The sequence below is a fragment of the Aythya ferina genome (genome assembly GCF_964211825.1).
Source record: "Aythya ferina genome assembly, chromosome: 1".
Taxonomy (NCBI): Eukaryota; Metazoa; Chordata; class Aves; order Anseriformes; family Anatidae; genus Aythya; species Aythya ferina.
In genome coordinates this window covers 121,781,214-121,803,754 of record NC_140296.1, presented here as the reverse complement: position 1 = coordinate 121,803,754, position 22,541 = coordinate 121,781,214, and the positions used below count along the sequence as shown (strand labels likewise).

Below are 22,541 nucleotides of genomic sequence, written 5' to 3'. Positions count from 1 at the left end.
TCGTGACGATGTAGAGAGGTTTCCCACAGAAGCAGAGGAAAAAAAAAAGAAAACTAAGTGTGTGACTGAGGTGGTGATTCAGTTGTGCTGGCCATGCAGACAGGGTCACCTCGGCGCCAGCTATTCATCTTTTTTTTTAAACTGTGTTTATGGCAGCTAGGGGGGAAGCGGCGAGGAGGGCTCCAACAAGGTGATTTGTTTTTCAGCCTGTTTGGTGTTGTTTAGATATCTCGTGCTATTCAAACACAGGTGGGTGTGGGTGGTGCTGGTAGCTCGGCCCTCACAGCCTAACTAAACACTGGAAGTTGATGATGAAACAGTTTTGTTTTTTCTTCTTCTGTAAAATTAATTTACTGATGGTGAAAGGTATGCACAGACATCCCGGGGAATGAAGCCCTCTGTTTGTCCTGGTGGGCAGATGAAAGCTTCTCCATCCCCAGCTCTGCCACTGCACCTCACCTCTGAGCAGGGGAGGTCCTCTGCAGGGATTTCAGACACTGTGGTCCCTGCCATCCCTGGCCGCTGATGACAAGGGGACTGTGGAAGGCAAAGGAGGTGATGCCCGGGGGCAAGGCAGGATTTATTCCTAGCTACCACGGGTTGGGAGTGCAAACTGGGATGCGGTTTCAAATCCTGACTGCTGTGCTGAACCAGGGCTTAAGCAAGCCACAGAGGGGAGAGCACGGTTTGATCTCTTCTAGAATCTGCTTCTCAGCCAACCTTATGCCTAGTAAAAGTCAGACAAGATCAGCAATAAGTAAATAAATAAATAAATGGGGGAAAAAAATAGTGAATCAGCATTAAAGCTCGTGATTTAAAACAGGAATCATCAGGAAACGCAGAAAAATGTCACATCTGAGATACCAACTCTCAAGCTTGTTGCCATTTATACAATGCTGTTTCTTTCCTCTGATTAAGAGGCCAAGTTAATATATTAGTATGTTCTAAAATGTGTACTGTTTTGTTATTTTTGTGCATGTAAAGTACAGCTCTTGCTTAGCACATAATGAGACACATTTTCTAGGGAGAAATATCTCCTAATTTAGTCATTTAAATTGAAACAAGAGACTGTTTAAACCTTTATTGTCTGATGATTTCACATGGCATTATAGGAAGCATACATTACAGTTAAGGGCAATGAAGAAAATAAAAGAAAACTTAAGAAAATACTGGTACAAAACAAAATCAAAATGGTGAAATACAAATACCCACACCTCCTTTTTTTTATGGCACAGGGTTCATTCTTTGGGGGAAATTTTTGAAAAAAATCACCACCACAGCAACACTGTTTCCTACAAAGTCAAATGGTTGATGTTTCATGTGAAATAAAATGTCTACATTTATCCCTCCAGTTACTTGAACTAAAATTAAAATAAAATGAAAAAGGATGTGAAACCACCTCCATCTAGCTTAAAGCAAGCTCTAAAGAGGATCTGAGTAGCTCTGTCACTGACTTTTGCCCTTGGAAATAGTCTTCTGAGAAATCAGCAAAAGGATAAAGGAAAAAATGAAGCCTGCCACTATTCAGGCCAGTTTGGTACAGTGTGCTCTGGGCAAGATGACCCAGTCCAGGCTAGCTAACTTTAAGCACAGCCTTGCTGAATGGTGTTCATGCCGACTAGTTTGGGTGGCTAACTTAGCAGCCTCCTCCCTAGCGTCCTTCTGTAGTCCATAGAGACCCAGAGTTTCTTCTAGAAGGCTCCACTGTAGACCACAGGTGGTTGCTTGCAGCTCCTGCTGGATTAATGTCTTCCTTGCTCTATGCTGGCTTTGTTTGCTAAATGGCCTAACTCCCTCCCTCCTAGTGACCCTTCCTCTTAGGGCTGCTGAGTGATTTAGTTGCCTACACCCTTAAAGGTCTTGCTGGTTTGGATCCAAAACGCTCAGCCCTGTGCCAGACAAAGCCTTGGTCAGGCTGACAAACAGTGAGATCTTTGCCTGCTGATGGGCAGTTTGGTGGATGCTGCACCATGGCTCGGAAGGGGCAGGATGGGAGAGACCCAATGGTGCTTGCATGAGCTGTGTTCGTGGAAAAGACCCTGGTGAAGGTGAGGGTCTGCGTATGCTGAGCTCGGAGGTGATATCCAGTGAGAGTGGAATGAGTTACTGTGGCTGCCCTTCTGGTTTATTTTTGTCTAGGGGAAGAGAAGTATTGTTTTTTTGTGCGCAGTATGTTTATAACTCAATTTCCCTTCTGACTGATGCCTCGCTCCACACTCTCCTCTCCTCTTCCATCTGGTTTCTATTGTAGTTTTAAATGAGGACAGTTTGGCTGTCTGGCAGAACAAGCAGGGTCTGTGTGACACCAGCTGCCTCTTCCAACTTCTAAGCCTCCAGCATAGTTTTAATTATAGAAGTGTCAAGATTGGACACCCCCCCCCCCCCCAATCTTCTGTGTCTACATGCACGCACAGCCCTCACTACAAATCCTCATCCCCATCTAATCTTCCTTCAGGAGACACCCACGTCTCTGATTTATGTGTTTCTTGTAAAGCAAATAGAGTCTCGGGCTGCATCTCCCTGCATCCAAGGTTGATCACAGCCTGTGATTTTGTTTGTGCACATCAGTAGCCATACCCCAAACAGCCCAGCCACCTCAGAGATGGCTGGAAGTGGGAGGGAGCCACTCACTGGCTCTCTAACCTCACCTCCCCCAAGTGCCCTAAAGACCCAGCTTTGTAGGAGATCAGAGCTGCTCAGGAATTTCAGAGCTGCAGGTTCTGCTCAAAGAAAACACTTATTGTGCTCTGGTTTCATACAAGTGCTGCATTTAGGGGCTTGCTTTGCAGGAAGCCGATGCAGTCCTTTCACCTCCAGGGATCTGAGGTCAAAGTCTGTAATTTTTGGTTGCAAGTGAAATGTGCCCTATGTGGGATTTTATTGACATCACAAAACCGCCACACATTTTGGCATGACTAGCTGTTTCTCTTCGTTAGAGTCAAAGACCTGGTATGGCAGGAAGTTATGTACATGATGAGTGAAGGGCACTGGCAGAAATATGTGAGAAGCCCAGGGCTGGAAAAGCAGTTAAGATTGTGGGGCTGGTGTAAGAGATATTGGCAGAGCTTGGTGCATATTGTCCATCTGCAGTCTATAAGGTTGTCTCTACTGTGCATTCTTCACCCACTTTTACAAATTAGTTGATTTTTTTTTATGTTTGCTGCAGATTATTCCCCTCAGGCCCCCCTTATTTTTTTTTTTTTTTTGCTTTCTGTCCTTAACAGATGGAGTTAGCCTTCTCCAGTCTATGCAGAAGAGGTTTGCTTACGTGCCTGAGGCCTCTTGACCTAATTTATCCCAAGGAAATTTAAACCTCAGCAAAACAAAACAAAATAAACAGAAAAAAAAAAAAAGTGTGATTTAATAGGTCTTCCTTGCAAGAGGTCAAATTAGTCACAACAAACCTCAATGTATGCATTTTTATTTGGTGTCCTTGTTCTTAACAGTGAGGTCTTAAAAAGTGTCTAACAAAGGTCACTGTTGGTACAGACTACCTTCGTGTGGCAGCTAGACACCATCACAAGCAGTTTGTCTATATGAAAGGCTGTTCAGTTTTCTAACAGGCTTTGGCAAGTGGATTTCCTGCTCAGATAGGTTTTGTGTTCAATTCATTCTTCTTTTTCTAGATGGCATGGACTTCACTCACTTTCCCACCCCTGTGGGTCTGAAGTGATGATGGATCTGCCTTGGTTTCATTTTTGCTGCTTATTTCATATTTATTCCCAGACCCCAACCAATAAGACAATCTTAATATGCCATGTACCCATAGTTTCTGCCTCAAAGACAGTACAGTCTAACCAGACAAAAATGAAGAAGAGGCCTGAAGTTATTTTCTTTCCGTGTCTTTATTTCTAGCATGCTCATCATCATATGATCTGAGTTCTCTGCTGTGGTTACAGATAGCCAAGTCTTACTTGGAGAAAGGAAGGTCCTCTTTCTTGATGCGTCACTTGGGCAGGATATTTAGGAAATGTTGTACTTTCATTTTGCTCTGTATCCTTCCACCTCACCCAGTCCTCTTAGGAAGTCGGTGCTGTAGGCACTGAAAAGAACGCTTCCCATGTTCCTTCTGGAAGGCACTGATGTGAGAAAGTCCATGACTGCTATGGAGAAATCTTTTACCACGGAGTCTTCACTGTTTTCCCATGAACGTTGTTGTGGTAGGCTAGGGCAAGAGGTTCAGCTGGTATTTAGTACTAGCCCAGCAACCTGAAGGTCTTAAAAATCAGCGTAAGGACTTCAAGCATGATCCAGCATGGCTATTTTACCTGCATTATGAGTTCTTGATTAAAAAAAAAAAAAAAAAAAGGACACACAAAAAAAAAAGGACAAAAAAAAAAAAAAAAGACAATTTTCTCTGTTGTTCTGAGGAGGCTCCTTTGGCCTCTTTCAAAGAGAATTAGCCTGTTTGGGTCATTCAGGTTTCCAAGAAATCACTGCCACTACCCCTCCATTTGGGTTGGCCATGCTGAGAAGAGAAGGGATGCATGAAAAGGACCTCTTTACCTCTCCTGGTGCCAGCTGAGAGGCAGAAGGGCAGCACTTCCCTGGCTTTTTGTGCTCAGGAAGAGTGTATCATTGATGTAGGCACCAGCCTAGGAGCCCTCCTCACCAGAGCCAGGACCCTGGTCTGTGTGGTAGGAGCAAGCCCACGCTTCTGAGAAACCATGAGCTGGCTCTGGCCTCAGTGGCACCTAGGAGAAAAACAACAATGTACCAGCTCTGTTTTTCAGGCCATCCTTGGGGTGATGTCTTTGGATCCTGTGTGATGAAGCATGTGTTAATATGTTATTATGGCCCTGAACTCAGGCAGAAAAACTCAGGGAAGGTCCAGCCAGAGGCATTATCTCTGTGGTGTCACAGAGATGCAGTAATTGCTATGCCTGGCTTTCCAGTAAAATGTGTGGCTTAGCCTGTTTTCTTCCGCACAGCTTTCCGAATGTGTAGTGCAGCAGAGTCAGCATTACAGGGGGAACTTCAGCTTCTGCATTTACTGGCTTCTGTGCTTATGGCTGTGTGAAGCATTGCATTAAATACACAGTAGTTTCTAGCACCTAATAAGGAAGGACTCTCTTACTGTTATTGTTATAGCTGGGGTTGTTATAGTACTGGGGACAGAGAGGCTTGGTCTGACCAAGGGGATGAGGGTTTCCTCTACCTATATAATGGAAAAAAATAAACACAAGCTTTGGGTCCAGGTCTGGATGTAAATGCTCTGCCTCAGGCTCCTCTCAGCTTTAAGGCTGATTAAGTCCTTGGCTGGTTACATTGATGGAGTTCTTTTGAAGCCAATGTCAGATTTTGCCAGTGTGCAGATCTAGTCAATATTTGAACTTTATACCCCCTCTGTGGGAGTTTATGAGCACTAAACTGTGGGTATGTAGGCTTATATGGAAGTGTGAATGCTTCTCTGAGTTTTATCCAAGCCAATCAGACCTTTTGGCTAGATTCAGCGAGGCTGGAGCTCTATCCTGGGGAGGGGGGAGGTTCTTGGGACCACATGCTTTACCTCATGCTTTCAATTAGAGTGAAAATGCCTCTTTTTCTGGAAAGGAAAAAAAGAAAAGAAAAAAAAAAAAAAGAAAAAAGAGAAACCCTACCTTTCTTCCCACAGTACTTCTGTGACTTCAGGCTCAGTAATTGTCACATGGCAATGAGCATGGCGTGGCAGAACCACTGCATATCCTTACTCTGCAAATTATCTACGGCTACTTTGTGGGAGTTATTTTTTTTGTTTGCTCTGTATTTCTTCTGTTACTGGACCCTTCCCTGTGTCTGCAGAGAGCCTCCACTACTGTTTTATGAAACTGTGTCCTCTGTGGTGACTTCTGGAAGCTCTTGGTGTGTATTCACCGGGTGTCTTGCCTTTCTTTCCTAGTCCCCTATGTGCTGAAGAGCTGTGCGGAGTTCATTGAGACTCATGGCATTGTGGATGGGATATATCGCCTCTCAGGAGTGACGTCCAACATCCAAAAGCTGAGGTAAGGGCAACCAGTCTGAGCACCAGAGGGATTTGATGGCGTTGCTCAGCATCTTCGAGCTGTTAGTCCCTCAAGTACATATCAGGGCCAACGGAGCTCTGCACTGATGCAGAATGGGAACTGTCTCTGAAGCTGGTAGCAGGAAAATACAGTGGTTTGGGGATTAGGCCATGACAAGGAAAAAAGTCTCCCTCTGTGTCTATTAATGGGAAGAGCCTGGAGGGTCTCAGCACAAATACTGAGTTGTTCTTTCTCATTTCAAGACAAAGAGATCTCTTTATATCAGTTTGGGGGCCCCTCGTGGGACTGTGCTGGGGCAGCCAGAGCCTAGCTGAAACCTCAAGGCCTGGTCCCAGGAGTCAGGCTGGGCCAGGCTGCAGATAACACAGTCCTGTCTGCCTTCCAGTTTGTTTTGTCCTCCAGCTGTAAAAGAGTATGCAGAGTGGAGTTTAGGGGTGCTACAGCTCTTATTCATCTAGGTTGCTGTGTCTCTGTGTTGTTTCAGACAAGAGTTTGTTTCTGACCAATGCCCGGACCTGACAAGGGAAGTTTACCTCCAGGACATCCACTGCGTGGGATCTCTCTGCAAGCTGTACTTCAGGGAGCTGCCCAACCCTCTCCTCACTTATGAGCTCTACAAGAAATTCACGGTGAGCCCTCTTGCTGCCCTCATTCCTAACCAGAAGCATGGACATGTCACAGGTTCCCCCATGACAGCTGTTTGGGTTTCAGTCTGGTGTCCTGGCTTCTGGTGCATATATCTGTATAAACACTTCCCAGTGCTTGTCCCTTCTCATCTTGCACTGGCTGTCTTTCCCTGTCCTTGTTTCTTTCCCCCCTTTCATGTTTGTTTCTCTTGTTTTCTCTGTTATTTCCTTTCCTTTGCTCATTTTATTCACTGCACTGCTTCCCTGGTGTTACTCTTTCTCCCCACTGTGCACCTCCTTCCAGAATGGCTAATTCTCTTTGTTTTCCTCATTACTGTCCATCACTGAGAGCCTTTGGGGTCATCTGGGGCCTCTGATCATAATCACAAGGGAGTGGTTTCCTCTTCTCTGTTCCTTCCACAGTCCTTGACACCTGAACAAATGGATTGCTCAACCCATGTGTAAAGTATCGACTTTTTTTTTTTTTTTTTCATCTGTAGCATTTTCACACAGTTTGTCAGAGAGCAAATGATGACACAGGTTATGCCAGCTATGACATATCAGGTCTGTCATGATCATACCATAAATACAAACAGCAGAGGAAAGTGGCAGCTGGCCAAGCAGAAATCTCCAACCTTGTTTAAATGGATTGTAATTCAGAGAGTAGTAAATCGATTCTGCAAAACAACCATAGATTATACATGGATACAGTAAGAGAAGATGGCAGGGAGCTGGAAAATATGACTGTGAAGCCTGAATTTTTAAGAGAGTTGGCTAATATTGGTGACAGATAATATTTCATTAAAAGGTGGCAGCGCAAGCTATACTTGTCGTAAAGGCTGCCTGTTTCTTACCCTTCTAAATCCACTTTTAGCTGTCTATGACACTAACAAATTTAAATCTAGTCATTTAGGCTGAAATTGTCCATGCTTGAGGTGTGAATTTTAAGTTTAAAAGCATTCACTATCTTCTTCAAACAACAGGGGTGGGGGGATGGTGAAGATTATTTTATCAGTGTTAGAAACATCCATCCTTTGTTAAGAATTTCTATCATCCTACTCTTTCTCATTTGCTGGAGGGTGGAGAGGACAGACATTGCCAAAAAATGTTGGATGTGGCAGGGAAATTTTGCAAAATCATGTCCAGATGAGACTGGAAGTGGCAAGCAAGCTGAGCTTCAGGTGCTGCTATCTGCATCACCTCTACCCTGAGTCAAGAATTTCCAAACAGCACTACTGTGGCTCAGGAGGCACTGAGAAAAACGTGTTGGGTCCACACAAGAAGACATTATCCGAAGACGCATTGTGCAAGGGGTCTTACTGTAGGGCAGAGCCAAAGGAGACCAGTCAAAGAGCAACTTGCTATAAGAAGTCAAGTAGCTGCTTGGGACTATAACTGAGCTGGGGAACAACAACTTGTTAGCCTTGCTATGCTGCCTGACAGATACACAACAGTGCTAAGTGTCTTGCTATTCCCATGATAATTTTTAAGTAAGACTGTGCTGTGGTTTGAGGTGGTGGATAGTCAAAACCTCAGTCACAACTCTGAGCAGATGTGAAAAATTGTCCTATACCCTCAAGATACAGGGATCCTTAGGATATAGGATAGGATCTCCAAAATGGAGACAGTCAGGGTGAATAGGACCTTGAAAATACAGGGTATAATTGAACCATTCATAGTAACTGATGAGCCTCATTCTTGTTGCAGATATTTGGCTGGTGTCTTTCTGGCTATCATTACTGATTTATGAAAGAAAAATGCTATAAAGGAAACATGAAGATTTAGATGGAAACTTTTTTAGGAAAGAATGTTTGCTGAAAAGTGCAGTTTTGAGATGATGACTTGCAGATTTTGGTCAGATACATTTGGTAAATAGTTTTATTCAAAAACAAAAGGGAAAACACTTCTGTAACTATCCAAATGTTTCTTTTACAAATACTTTCTAAAGGAAATGTTTCAACTTTAAATCAACACATCCAGCTCTTAAATAAAACATCTTTCAGAAAAGGGTTAAATAGCCCCAAATTTAAATGAGTTTTTCTTTCACTTTTGTTTGAAATGTGATCCTTGGTCGACCTTGAACAATTGTTTTTAAAAATCTTGTGCCAGCTCCCCCAAATGTTATCACTTTAGATCGACCTAAAAGGGATTTTTTTTTTAAACTCCATCTTCTTAGTTTGCTCTGCCACAAAATCCGTTATTCACATAATTCTGCTCAGTGGAGATTTATAATGGGTAACCCAGCTGACAGGAAACACAGTCAGATACAGGGAGGAAAGAAATAAAAAAGACCAAATCCCCAAGGAGCAGAAAAAGCGCTATAGGAGCGTGCGTGTGCGTGGGGTGTCTGAGCAGGGAATGGTGGCAGCTGTGCCTGAGCAGAAGAGCGCTAGTAGGAGTAAAGGATGCATGCTAATCCCAGACTGACTCACTCGGAGTTGCTTCTGAGATGGGATAGGCTCCACATTGAGTCACCGGAGTGATTCAGACATTTGTGGCTAAGGAAAGTCAAATTCTTAATGACTAGAGAGGGATCGGCCTTTTGGTCATCATTCATGGTTGTAACATCCCAGTCACGACCTCATAGGCCGTCAACCTTTGCAGCATGGTGTCCTCTCAAGCTCCCCAGTTTTCCGTCCAGTATTCTGGTGCTGGCTGCTTGTTTTATGGAATAGGTAAATTGACTCTACTTGGCTCCTTCCAACCTGGGCATAGGGGTGGATGGTCCTTCAGGACAAATCAGCTGTAGGAGGCCAAGCCTACCTTCTCTCTCTGGTCTCAGTTCCAGTTGTTATTTGAGGCTTTTGTGAATTGTGCATTCCTGGAATCACTATCAGAGTTACAAAAAATAAATAAATTTGATTTTAAATGATTTTAAATTGTTTTAGATACCTACCTTCTACCATCCTCAGAGTGCTCTTTTCCTGTTTGTGAGATGAAAATATAAACAACTGGAATTCATGCTGTAATTAGCGGACATATAATAAATGGAGTTACTGGTTCTTCCTTGGATTCTGTATTTTGCTGTTCTAATTCTGAAGTTGGAAAGGTCCTCAGATTTCAAAAGCACAACATGTGTGGGTCAGAAATGTGGTGTGGAGGTTTGAATGGGTCACGACCTCAGAAAGTCTGGTATTCACTTGCTGTCTAAGCATTAGGTCTTTGAGAACTGGAAGTTAAATGTAGGAATAAAAATCAGCACAAATCAGGAGAGAAAATTCTGTGTACAATCCAGTTGAAATATAATGTTTTAGATGCACTAATTAAAATTTGCATTCTTCTCTTTCTTCATCTTTGGGTAAGGCCATTGAACTGGAAACCTTGTATGAAGACTGTGAGAATTCTTGTTTTTAGGATTTCTAGGCTGAATGTAATAGTGTTTTTTGTTTGTTTGTTTGTTTGTTTTTAAAGGATTGATTTCAAACGTTTTAATATTCCTATTTGTTGCAGTGAAAGAGCTGCCCCTAAACCTCCTGATGAGTCACATACCTCAGAAGGGGTCCTCTGCTTGGTCCTTCCTCCTCACCAAGGCATTGTGTCAGCCGAATAACAATGAAAACAATGGGAAAGTTAGCATCACTTTCTCAAATCTCAGAACAATCTTGTTTCCTGCTTATAGTTGGAAATGAAGCGTACAGCCAGCTCTTTTCAATTCACAAGGGCTTGTCATTTGCAATTCAGGTGTTTTGCAACAGGCGGCCTGGCACACTGCTGCTGTGGATTGCTCTCCTTGGCAGAGACCTGATTCATGCACATGTGCAGCTGCCTGTGAGGGCAATGCAGGTCATGGAGGATTTGTACTGCTGTTGGCAGTGTTGTGACGTGGCCCCCGTCTGTGGCACTGCAAGGCTGGATTCCTGGCCTCTGGAGATGGCAATGTTTGGGCATTTGTATGAGTGTGGGCTTGTGACAAGGATAAGCAGTTGGCCCACTGCTGTATTTATGGTAAAATGTAGTATAAGACGTTAACCTACCTTTAATTTGGGCAAAAGAAATGCATCCACATCTCACATATACCCAACTAGTGAGCTCACTCATTTTTCTTTGCTGTGACACCAATGAGTAAGTTCAAGCTCGAGGGCATAGATCTTAATTCCCAGTCTTAGGGAATAAAATATATTCGTATTCATCTCTGACCTTGAAGCTAGCTAGATTTGGCTTACTGTTGGTTGTACATGAGAAATGGTCTGCAGGGAAAAGGGCAGGGACCTCAACAGAGACGACAGCATCGTTAGTGGGGATGTCATAGGGACTGCAAGGACAAGAAGATGCTTCTGTTGTTGTAACTCGTAATTTCAGGTTGATGGTGTTTAAGCGGCGGGTGGTTTGGGACGGGTTATTTCCTTCCTCTCCTTTCCTAGCAGTGCTGACGTCTGTCTGTAGGCAAAGCTGCTGCTGGCAGCGTGGGTCCCAGCATCTTTCTTTGAACTCACTCCAAACTCCAGTGGCAGCAGGGTAGGCAGGAGGTTCCCAGACAGTCATGCATTGTTTGAAGTCGCTGGTGGTTTGCCCTCCCCCAGCACAAAAACTGAAAGGGAATAGCTGAACAGATGGATACCAATGCAGTAAACTCCTAGGAATGCAGACAAAAGCTTATCATGGCTTTTTAAGCTTTTGCTCCAGAGGCACTTGATCAAGACCAAGATGTATAACCTCGGTTCTGTCTAACCTTGTCTAACCTTGAGTATAGGAACTTATTAACCTACCAGGACAGTGATTTTTTAAGGCTTCTCCCACCATAAAAGAGGCAAACTCACACAGACTACTTCTAGTTATCTTTATATGACAGACACATATGGCTTATTTTAATGAATGTAAAGTATGCACATCCAACCCTTTTTTATTACACTGGGCTTGAAAGGCCTGTTTTATTTTAACACAGTTTTGGGGAAGGGACATTTTCATTCATTCATCTTTTTAATTTTTCAATATTTTCACTTCTCTCTTTCCTCTCTATTTCTAATTTACTCATCACTATCCTTGTTAAATGAAGGAAAAACACACACACACACACAAAAAACATAATTCCTAATTGAAGCTTTCAGTTTTCAACCCTCCCTCCCCTCAAAACATTAACCACCCTGTCTCAAGGTGTGGGGAAGATGTACCAATACATGAAATAACAGCACAGCAAATCTCTGGTGTGCTGGGAACACAAATCAACTTCTCCTACCAATATCTCTGCAAGGTAACAAGAGAGCATTCCCTCAGAGACAGGCTGTCTCGTGTGACCTTCCTTATCCCTCTTCCTTTTCCCCTAAGTCTGTCGCCAGGGTGGACTGTTTCCTTCTATCTCCACAGGAAGCAGTATCACGCTTCCCTGAGGACGAGCAGTTGGCACGAATACAAAATGTCATCCAGGAGCTCCCACCATCACATTACAGGTGAGAATGTGTCCATCAAGGCTCTGAGGAACGGGGTGGTGGCTGTCACCATCAGGCAATGTTGCTTGAAACAGCAATAGAGTTCATTTCCAGAAATTAATTCCCCAAAGCTGACTCACTGTTTCCAAATCTGGCAACAATTTATCTGGCATGTAAATGTCATTGAACAAGCCATCATTAAACAGGCTCTCCCTGCCTCGGTCTATCCTCCTCCTCCCTGGGTATGACCACCATGGCACCCTTAGCCAGTGTACTGGGTGTGGTGAGAAGCAGATTATCTGCTGGAGGCACTTAAGCACGAGCTAAGCTCTTGGACTTTGCAGGGTCCAACCCTTTCTCCTACCCAGCTGCCATCTCCTTTGCACCCATCATGCTAAGGATTGATTTGTTTGTGTCCCATCCTTGGCCATCCCAGAGCAAAGATGTTCAGGGATTCACTGCCATCCCATCAAAATCCTGGCTCTGTAAATCCTCAATTTGATGGGACCTGTTGTGCTGACACTGCCCTCCTTGAGGAGGGGACAACTCTGAGCTCCAGGCTGAGCCTGAGACCTGCTGTCAGACAAGCATTGGTCACCCGAGTGGATGAGAGAGCCCACCAGCGAGTCTCACACTTCAGGCCACAAGGAGCAGCCCTCAGGGGAGACATAACCGTGTGCACGGTGAGTGACCTGACAATTTTCTCTCTATTCTTGTGAAACCACTGCAGAACGCTGGAATACCTGATCAAGCACCTGACTCACCTGGCCTCCTTCAGCAACATGACCAACATGCACACCAGAAACCTGGCCTTGGTGTGGGCTCCCAATCTCCTCAGGTACAGTAGAGTCCTCCCAGCCCAAGCACCATGTTGAGCTCCACAGAGAGCATCAGCACCTGAGCCTAGAGACACATCCACTGAGGGAAAAACATAGGCAGGAAAAAACAGAACAACTAAAGGGAGTGCTAGAGCAGAGCAAGCAGCTTTTAAAATGAGAAAAAATTCTTCCAGGTTGAATAATTTGAGGTTTTACTGCCAGCATCCAAGGAAACTTGTGGTTTTGCTTCTTCTTCTTCTTCTTCTTTTTTTTTTTTTTTTTTTTTTTTTTTTTCTTCAAAAATAAAGCTGTTATTTGTAAGTTGAGCACATTGATTTAAAAATGACGAGTTAGCTCATCACTGTGGAACGGAAATGACATTTCTGACAGTGCCAGTGCTTCTGCAGCGATGCGGTGAGAGACGGCAGGGCTTGGAAGGGAAGAAAACAGGGTAATAATATCACAGGCCTGTCTTGTATCCGGGTCTGCTACACCATAAGTGAAATGAGCTCGATGGACTTAGGATGGCAGCTAGTGTCAGATCACAAGACCACCAGGTAGATTTTGGTTGATTTGCTGGTCACTTGTCTGGGAAGAGGCCCAGATAAGGTGCAGGCAGAAGTTTGTCTGATATGTTGTAGAGCCAGGCAGAACAAGAAAACATTTTGTCTGAAAATTTTATATTGAAATGTTTTTTATTTTGGTGAAGTCGCCTTCTCCACCTATCCCATACCTGTGTGTTGAGAGGATTGAGCTATGCAGGGGCAGTCCAGATAAGGCCTGCTGGGCAGGAGAGGGACATTGACAAAGCTGGTGTAGGGAGCCAGGAGCTGGGGGGGCTGAGAGGAGGCTGCAGGGCAGGCCGGAGGGACATTGGCAAGAGAGCTAAAGGCAAATCACAACAAAGGCAGAACAGGTTCTGAAAATGATTCAGATGTTTACTCTACTGAACATCACAAAGTGGGCCTTTACTACTGAGACGTTTTCATGCCAGCATCTGTCCTTGTCAAAAAAAACTGAAGTCTGTTTCCTCTTGCAATCTATTGTAAGTGCAAGTCCCAGGGAGGATAAGAAAGGAGCAAGCAATGCAATTGCAGTCTCCTTACATGGTTATCCTCTTGGCAATGCCCCAAGCTATTATCTAACACACCAGTCATTAACTTTACAAAGGATCCATTGCCCAGAGATAATTTCTTCAGCAACACTTTGGCATGTCAAGATAAGGAATGTTTCTTTGCTGAGAGCAAGAGTGAGAATGTGAGAGTGCAGGGGGCAGTGAAGAGCCTACTGGGACACACAGCAGAACATTGGCAAATCTGGCATGGGGAGAACACGAGCAGGTTTCTGAGGGATTTCATTCAAACTCTCCTTGGAGAGATGATTGAAGCATTGCATAGGGATCTGGAAGCAGTGCTTGAAGGCTCGTGTGTTGCCTTTCAGGCCCAACTTTGAAAGAGATAAAGGAGGACCAAAGATGAAGAAAAGAGAGCAGTTTGAGAGTCAGTTTTATCTACTGCTAAAGAATGTAAAAGGGAAGGAGGGAAAATAACACAGGCAGGAAAGAAATAACAAAGGTGAGAGAGAAAATGGAAACAGATTTTTAAAAGAGTGAAAAGGCAGAGAGAAGGTGAGGGCTTGGTGATCAAAGGAAAGCAAGAGATGCAGCAAGGGAGGCCAAAACATCCCTGTTCCAAGTCTTGCAGGAAAAAAGCCAGTTCCTCATTCCCAAAGGCCTCATGTGACAATAATTCTGGCTACTAGTAAACCTCTTTCCTGGTGCAGGTCAAAGGAGATAGAGGCTGTTGGCTGCAACGGGGATGCAGCTTTCCTGGAGGTGCGAGTCCAGCAGTTGGTGATAGAGTTCATCCTGAATCACGTGGATCAGATCTTCAGCAAAAACAGAAAAGCCAGCTCTGCAGAGAACATCGGTAACAACCTCCCCAAGACACCCTATTTGTCACTTGCCCTGTACTACAGCTCTAACTGTATCCCCTTCCACCGATATTTCAAAAGCATCAACACTTAGAAAGCTCTCACACTCCCCTAAATACATCTTGATCCCAATCCTTCGCTACCCTAGTCCTCCCCATCCTCATCTCCAACATCTCTGGGTACTAGCCTCCTCCAGTGTGCTCCTAGATAGCCCCGAGGCTCATTGTTCACATGATCTCACCTAGCTTAACCCCTTCTTCAGAAGGAAGACCACCCAACTAGCTTCTCAGTTTGGGCCTAAGTTTTCTCTCTAAGCGCTTCAGTCACTCTCTCAGTTCTGTCAGCTGTTGTATCCATCCAACTTGGAGACCACACTCCCAAGATAAAAGTTATGCTTGTGTTTTACAAATTTCTCTGTTGTTCTATGGGAAATGATTGATTTATTTTTACTGGGACATCAGCAGATTTGGGAGATGCTGATTTTTTTTATTGAGTGACAGATTTGCTGTCAAAATTCTTATAAGGCAGAGAAGTGAGAGGGCTTGGAACCGCAGTGATCTCACATCATTTCAGCAGTATGTGTCTTCCTGTTACACACATTATACACACTGGGAAGGCACCTGCAGAAGTGATGGAGTAACCATGCTTCTGCTCTCCTGCCCTGTGTCAACTCATCCCATCCACTTTTCCTTGCTGGCTATCCCTGGAGCCTGCGGTTCCCGCATGGTGCCCTCCTCGAACTGCTGTGCTGGTGTGGGTGCCACTTCTATGCCCATGTTTCTGCCCCAGCAGAAGGCAGGGAGTGAGGAACTGTGTCCTTACTGTCACCAGCAGTACAGAAACACATCAATTAGGAAATTCCAAGCCTTTTGTATGTACTGCAGGTACTCCCTAGCCCTGAAGGGAAGGTACAGTAATGGAGGTTTTTAGAGCGGTCCCCCTTCCTAGAACAAGACAAGGAGAAAGATGTGGAAGTGAGAGGGAGAATTAGGCTTGGACAGGGGACTCAGCTGCTCCAAAACCTGTGGAGGGAGGAGAACGTATGCATCCTGGTGTTTTTCAGGGACGCCTCTTTAACACCAACGCATCTACAGCAGGGACAGCAAGCCTGTGTAAAGCAGCCTTTGGCTGGCAAGTGTGGCCCCTGCTGGGAATGCACTCAGATGGATAAGGTTGCTGGGGAGATGGAAGGCTTATCTGACAAAAGCCTCTCTCTCTGCACGTGCTGCTCCTTTTCCCCCTCCGCAGGAGTTGTTCCAGTCAAATAAAGACACAAAGCTCTTGCTCTCGTCTCTCCTCACCCCGGGGCTGGAATGTACTTTCTTGCTTTTCAGAGAACGCACCAATCGTGAGAAATCTGTCACTCCCCTCGGCCTCCCTGCCGATGAAGCTGGTGAGCCTGGAAGAAGCGCAGGCACGGAGCCTGTCAGCCTCCCACCCTGCTAGGAAGGAGAGGAGAGAGAACAGCTTGCCTGAGATTGTCCCTGTAACCGGCTCCCTCTTCCACACAGTTGTTGACCTCCCTGACAGCAAGTAAGTGCCAAGAGGAGTGTAAAGTGTGAGCAAAAGGAGCAGGTTCCCCAGCATGATTAGGATTGAGACTTCTTTTAGTGTGAAAGCCGCACACCTGCACACATGAATTTACAGCCACCATTGAGAGAAAATTGCATATTCTTCTCAAGAGGCACAGCTGCTCCTGAGGATCTTTTCAGTTGCTGGATTCATAGCTCCACTAGTCCTTGTCCCTCCATTAGGGCAGAACACCCTGCAGGAGGAATTAATTGTCTTTGCGACCTTGTGTGAGTTCAAGGCTTGGCTAAACGAGGGCTGGGCAAGGAGCAGGTCCAGACACTGCTCTCCTATGAGTTCCACCTGCTGGTAGCTTGCCCATAGCACGCCTGGTGGTACTGACCTACTCCGCTTCATCCTTCTCCACCTTCCTCTGTGCTCACAGCCAAGCAGCAAGGCGAAATTTCTCCAGCACTATGAGATATTTACATAGTGGCACCTATGCTGACAAGAGTCCAATTTCAGCGTACACTGCTGCAGTTGTTGGCACTGGTGCCCAGCCTAATTATTTATCTATTGGTCTATCTATCTGCTAATATATGTCTGCTTGACTGCCTTGTTCTGAGAGATTATAGCCTCTGCAGCAGGAGACTCATTAATCTACTGACCCATAAAGCACCGTAGCAAAGGTATTTCTTCACACTTGATATATTAAAGGAAAAATGAGCTGTCTAATAGAATACTGGCAAGAAGATAACCAGTTTAAAACAAAAAAGTGTATTGCCTGTCTACAGTTCCTTTTCCTTTCTCACTTGAAGAGAACAGTCCTATCACTAAGATGTTAATCCTCTTGGTAGGACTGATTTGTGCTCTTTTGAGCACTGATCTGAAAGAAAAGCAGAACTATGAGAATGGGTAGGAAACACATTTTGGAGACTGAGACAGGGTGGTAAAATGGTCTTGCTCTTGAAGATTGAAGGAGGAGTCAGAATGGGTATGTAAAGGAACTGAAACAGAGTTTCATGCAATAACATTCATAGAAGAAAATTGGCTTCCAAAACAGCAGTTTCCTTCTGTTTAAAGCCGGGCTTTCTGAAAAGACACAGGGAACTGGCATCCCACTTCCTCTGACATTTACAAGAAATTGATTTAATTCCCTTAAGCCTCCTCCTTTCAGTTATTACATTATACTAGCATATGATCAACACTCATGATTAAATTCAGATTGACCTGAGAAGCACTAATAGCCATTTGTATTAACAGATCCTTTTATTTTTGCAAATTCATAAAAACTATAAATCATGAGGACTTTAAAGGATAGCTTTGTGCACCAGGCAATAGCTCACATTCCATCAGTTCTATGGAATTTATCTTGCATACTGTCATTAAAACCTATCTAAAAGGCAATTATTTCTTTACTGTGTTACAAGATGGTTCTAGCCCCAGAAACGACTCCTTTCTGGAGGCAGGCATGGTTGATCACTCAGTCAATCACAGTTGCTGTAGAGTGATGCCAAAGCCAACTCTGTGGAGAGTTGGCTCAGGTGTCTTTCCATCCTTGACATAGTTAAATCAGCAGTACAGATAAATCACTTGCAGATAAGGGAGAGATGTTCGTGTAGTGATGCCTTGCATATACTAAAATTAAAAGAGATGTTAGAGGAAAAGAAGCGAAGTGTTCAGGGGAAAGAGTTCAGAGGCTTTTACGGGATTCTGAAGAAAACAAAAAGGTAAATTTTGGTAATCTCCTGAGCTCTTTTTTTTTGTTGTTCCAGGAGAAAGTTATCTACCAAGTCCAAGAAATGGAAGTCGATATTTAACTTGGGCCGTTCTGGCTCAGAATCAAAGTCTAAATTGAGTCGAAATGGGAGTGTCTTCGTAAGGGCACAGAAACTCTCTGGTAAGAACACACTTCTCAGTTATATATTTCTCTCCAGAATTTCTCCTGGAGCATTGATAGCATTAGCAACCTGTATCCACGTGACACTAATGCCATTAGACTTGAGACAGTTTAATGGAATCATGTTTTTCCTGGTTTCATGGACATCTTATTTTCATGTGATGGCAAGAAGCACCCTTAAGGATGTTATGCCAGGCAGCTACAGCAAATATTCCATTTTGGTATGTGATAAACAGGCTCCCACTGCCCAGCTGTCGAGCCTGGGGACTAGGAAATGCTATGTGGCATATTGGGCTGGATTAGTCCACTCTTCCAACCCAGCCAACTCCTTACATTCCTTTCACAGCACTGGGTGAGCGGCTGTCCTTCTACCAAAGGGCGTTAAAGAACCAACTGTGTTCAGTGTCTTTGTGAAAAACAAGGAGTTCCTATGGCTCCTGGCTCTCAGTATGTTGAGGAAAGTGATTACTTTTGCAACATTTACAAGGGAGAAGATGTCTTTCCTCCTGACTGTAATCCTAAATTCTAGATTCTCCTGAGCTGCAATATCTTAAGCTCTGTGCTTCCTAGAAAATTACCTAGGAGTGCCAATTCCAAGTGTTCAGAAATGATGACTCAAGACCTAAAAATCATAGAGATAGCTTTAGAATAATCATGATTTGCTTATTCAAAACAAGATGAACTTGCAATTTTTAAGATAACCTCATGATTCTAGGAGTTGGTGTTTGAAGGAATGCTACCAAACATTGCAAGACTTAAAATGGTTAGTGTTGCCAACATTATAGAATGCTGCCAACCATGTATAAGAGAGGCAGTCTTTGGATCTAAGATAAGTGTGAAGCCAAATGCTGAATCCAACTTTCTTTGGACACCTGCCTTCCCCCTGTGTTTTACATGTACAGATGGCCTCACACAGAGTGTCCATGGCAGACCTCAAAATAGCTCGCCAACCTATTTTGATCATGGGATCACCTTCTCACTTTGATAAGGAATACTCTGTCCCAAAATAGTACTAGCCCAGGGTTTCCTGGGAATGTTTGGAGCCCAGTGATTGTCAGGGCTGAGCCTTTGTTCCAAGCACAGTACTGAGTGACAGGAGGTTGCACATTTTCACCAGCAGGACATAAAAATGCAGAACCATGCAGAGATTTAGGCATCAGAGCAGTGCTTTGGAGAAGCAATGCTTTAGCGCTGCCATGTTGTATTTTTGTGTACTCTCTGCTTACAGCATAATGTGGGGAAACAGATGAACTTGCTGTTGAAACTCAGCACATGCTTTATCACGGTTTGTGTCCATGCACACAAGTCTGCAAGTCACATAAAATGTGAGCTCTGCAGCTTGAATTCTGTTCCTCTGGGAATGCAGAGCTGGTGCTCAAGACATCATGCCCTATAAATGTGAAAGGTAGCCAGGACTCCATATAAATGCGAAAGGTAGCTGGAGTTTCTCCCGTGCTCATGTGAAAGTCCCAGAAGCCTCAATTATATAAACAAATAAAGTCCAACAAGCCTGCTCACTTTCTGCCTACTTTGTGCACCATCGTAAACAGCAAAGTTTGCTCCCAGACGTTTTCCAGAGCTCCCAGGATCCTTTTTGGTGCTGCCAGAAACTAACTTGCTGTTCTTGCCAGCTACTTTCCCCTCCATCTCCCCTTTCAGAGCAGTAACAGTCACATGCTTCCAAAACCTCTCAGGAACAGACCTGTAGAGTGTTTGGTGACAAATGGCAGATCATTTTTGGACAAGTAAGTCCAGTGAGGATGATCAGGGAATAAGTGGCTTACTGACCACATAAATTTCCTGGTGTGCTTGCTGGAGGCTGGGCATGCTCTTACAAGCAAGAATCTGGGAATGGAACATGGAAATAACCCAACTCTAAAGAATGAGAAGTGGGAAGACGTTTATGCCAGTTTAGTTAAAAAGTCCCCACAAGCAACAACCTGGCATGATCAGGGAGGGCAATGGCACAAGACAGGGATGTCAAACTGCTACAGAGTGAAGATGGTGTTGACTGGCTGGGTTAAGTATAGCTCTCCACATGTCTGGCAGGTGCAAAGCTGTTGTTAGCACTAGTGGATCCCCAGCTGTGGGGACAAGTGTTGTGGGTAATAAGCAGCATGGTGTAGATGCAGAGGGGGAACGCTCGGAAACGGAAAATAACTTTGATGTCTGTCTGGCATGTCTGTCTATATTCCGCCTCTGTTCTTTATGGGCTGAAGCCTGCAAAGCTGCGGGATCTGAAGCCTGTTTCTAAAACTCATTTTCCACAGAAAAAGCAACCATTCGGCCCGCGAAGAGCATGGACTCACTGTGTTCCCTGCCAGTGGAAGGTGAGACATCAACTGCCTATGCTGCACCTCTGCCCTCTCAGCTCTCCCCCAAGCTTGCATATATGCTGTGGTCTGTGTCTTTTCTTATCTCACCGTGTTGTATATCCTCATGTGCTTATGCCACAGCTGCTCACAAGTGCCCTCACCCTTCTGTGCATGCATTTTTAACCTTGAACTGCATCTTTTTTGTTTGTGCGTGCACCTGAGAATTATCACTGTGCCTAGCTGCATCTTTATTAGCAGTGGGATTGCCTTGATTTCATTCTTGGTTATTCTGCTGGGTGCAAAGTCCCCTTTTACAAGAAAAAGTATAAAGCAATTAAAAATACTTGCAACAAACCAAGAAAGCCCTGAGCTATGATCTCTGTGGGCAATGTGTGCTAGCCCTAGACTTGGCTGCCTCGGATTGAGAGTGGCCTCTAATAAAAGTCCTGGATGATTTCCAGTGGAGGGCATCCCATTCAGCCCTGCCTGCCCAGTTTGAAGGAGTCCCAGGGTGATAGTCCCCATCCCTCTGAGGAAATGTGGGTGTTCACCAAGGGCAGGAGCCATTCCTGGAGGCATGAACATGGGCTCCTTGCAGAGAAAGGCTGCTGCTAGTGCTTTGCTTCCCACTGACTGCCTTGTGTCTTCCCTCCTCTAGGGGAGGATGAAAAGAGCAGATTCAAACGGGCGGTGACTACTGGAGGGTTTTTCGTCCCGGTGATGAAAATGCGGACCGGAGGCACAGGCAGCTCATACGATCTCAGCAAGGAGAACGAGTGGGAGCGGGAAGGATCTTCCATGGGGGCAAAAGGAAGCTCAGAGCTGAGTGGAGACAAAGCTCCTTGCCGGACACCACAGGCAAAATCACCCCCTGAGCAGCTGAAGGTCTTCCGAGCAGCAGAGGACGCTGAAAACGAGCAGACTTGCCCCAAAGGCAGCCGCATGTTCTACACCTCCGAAACAGCCGCCAAATCGGGCTTTCCCAGCAGCCTCTTCCCCTTGGAGGCCTCCCCACGGCACCAGAGGAAAGCCCTGAACATCTCAGAGCCCTTCGCTGTCTCTGTCCCGCTCCGGGTGTCTGCAGTCATCAGCACCAACAGCACCCCGTGCCGCGTGCCCGCCAAGGACAAACCTTCCCTCTCCAGCCTGGAGGAGCTGTCTGCCCTGGTGCCTGAGAGCCCCAGCCCCTCAGCCCTGGAAGCAGGGAGCCACACAAGGATGGAGCTGGCCCCAGAGAAGAAGGAGAAGCCACCGGGACCTCTCCTGCCAACGGGAGCAGCCCGAGGTAAAGGCGTGTTGTGGAGAGCTGTGTGGAGCCCATGTTGGGCTACTGGTGGTACCCTGATGCTTGGCTGCAGGGGCGTGGAGGTGGCTCCAGCCTGATCTCGTGGCAGGAAAGAGGCCAAGCAGTGCCAGGGCTGGCGTTGGCAGCTGCAGAGGAATACTGGGGCTGAGGAGGTGGCTGTCCTCACAGCAACGCCCTGTTCTGCCCAGAGGAAGCTCTGCAGCTTTCTTTGTTCTCGCTGGGCCAAAATTGCACTGCTTCATTTCAGGGAGCACTGCCAGGCACATGCTTTTGGTCACAAGTCGTTACAAAGTTCATTTGTGTTTCTGATCCAGGCTCTCACCCGGAGGAGCTGGTGGCAGCCAGGAAACCCGAGACATTAGAAACTGCACAGCCCGCAGCAGAAAATCAGGAGATGTTATGTGGGCAGAGCAGCAGCACCAGCAGCAGCAGCAGCCTCCGGCAATCCTCAGAGCAAAGTCCCACCTTGGAGCAAACTCCAGCCTCAGAGGTTCATGCAGGGCTGCTCCCTGCAGGCAAGGCAGAGCAAGGGCCGCTCAAGATGAAGGACATCTCCCCAGAAGGCAGCTGTGGCCAGCAGGATACCCAGAAGGCTAAGCCAGAGGAGGCGCCACGCTTAAGGGACGCGGTAAGGAAGAAGCTGTGAGAAAAAAAGATTGGGGGCAATGTCATGGTGGTGACTGGGAGGCTGTTCAAAATTTCATTGTGTGTCCGTCCATAGGCATGAAAACTCAGTCCATGGCCTAGGCTAAGTAGGGTCAAGAATTGAC

The 22,541-nt window shown here is 45.3% G+C and overlaps 1 protein-coding gene across 2 annotated transcripts in view; it reads left to right on the top strand.

The window, feature by feature from the left end:
* Positions 1-22,541, top strand: part of ARHGAP31 (Rho GTPase activating protein 31) — a 58,890-nt gene that overhangs the window by 27,824 nt on the left and 8,525 nt on the right. The window contains exons 2-11 of one of the 2 annotated variants that reach the window (XM_084532301.1): positions 5,879-5,981; positions 6,487-6,631; positions 11,930-12,012; positions 12,722-12,829; positions 14,592-14,737; positions 16,076-16,274; positions 18,026-18,150; positions 20,421-20,480; positions 21,124-21,756; positions 22,086-22,399. In XM_084532301.1, coding sequence (XP_084388427.1) covers positions 5,879-5,981; positions 6,487-6,631; positions 11,930-12,012; positions 12,722-12,829; positions 14,592-14,737; positions 16,076-16,274; positions 18,026-18,150; positions 20,421-20,480; positions 21,124-21,756; positions 22,086-22,399 — 1,916 coding nt within the window. The remainder of the gene's footprint in view (positions 1-5,878; positions 5,982-6,486; positions 6,632-11,929; positions 12,013-12,721; positions 12,830-14,591; positions 14,738-16,075; positions 16,275-18,025; positions 18,151-20,420; positions 20,481-21,123; positions 21,757-22,085; positions 22,400-22,541) is intronic. The other variant, XM_084532302.1, reaches the window with a different exon arrangement.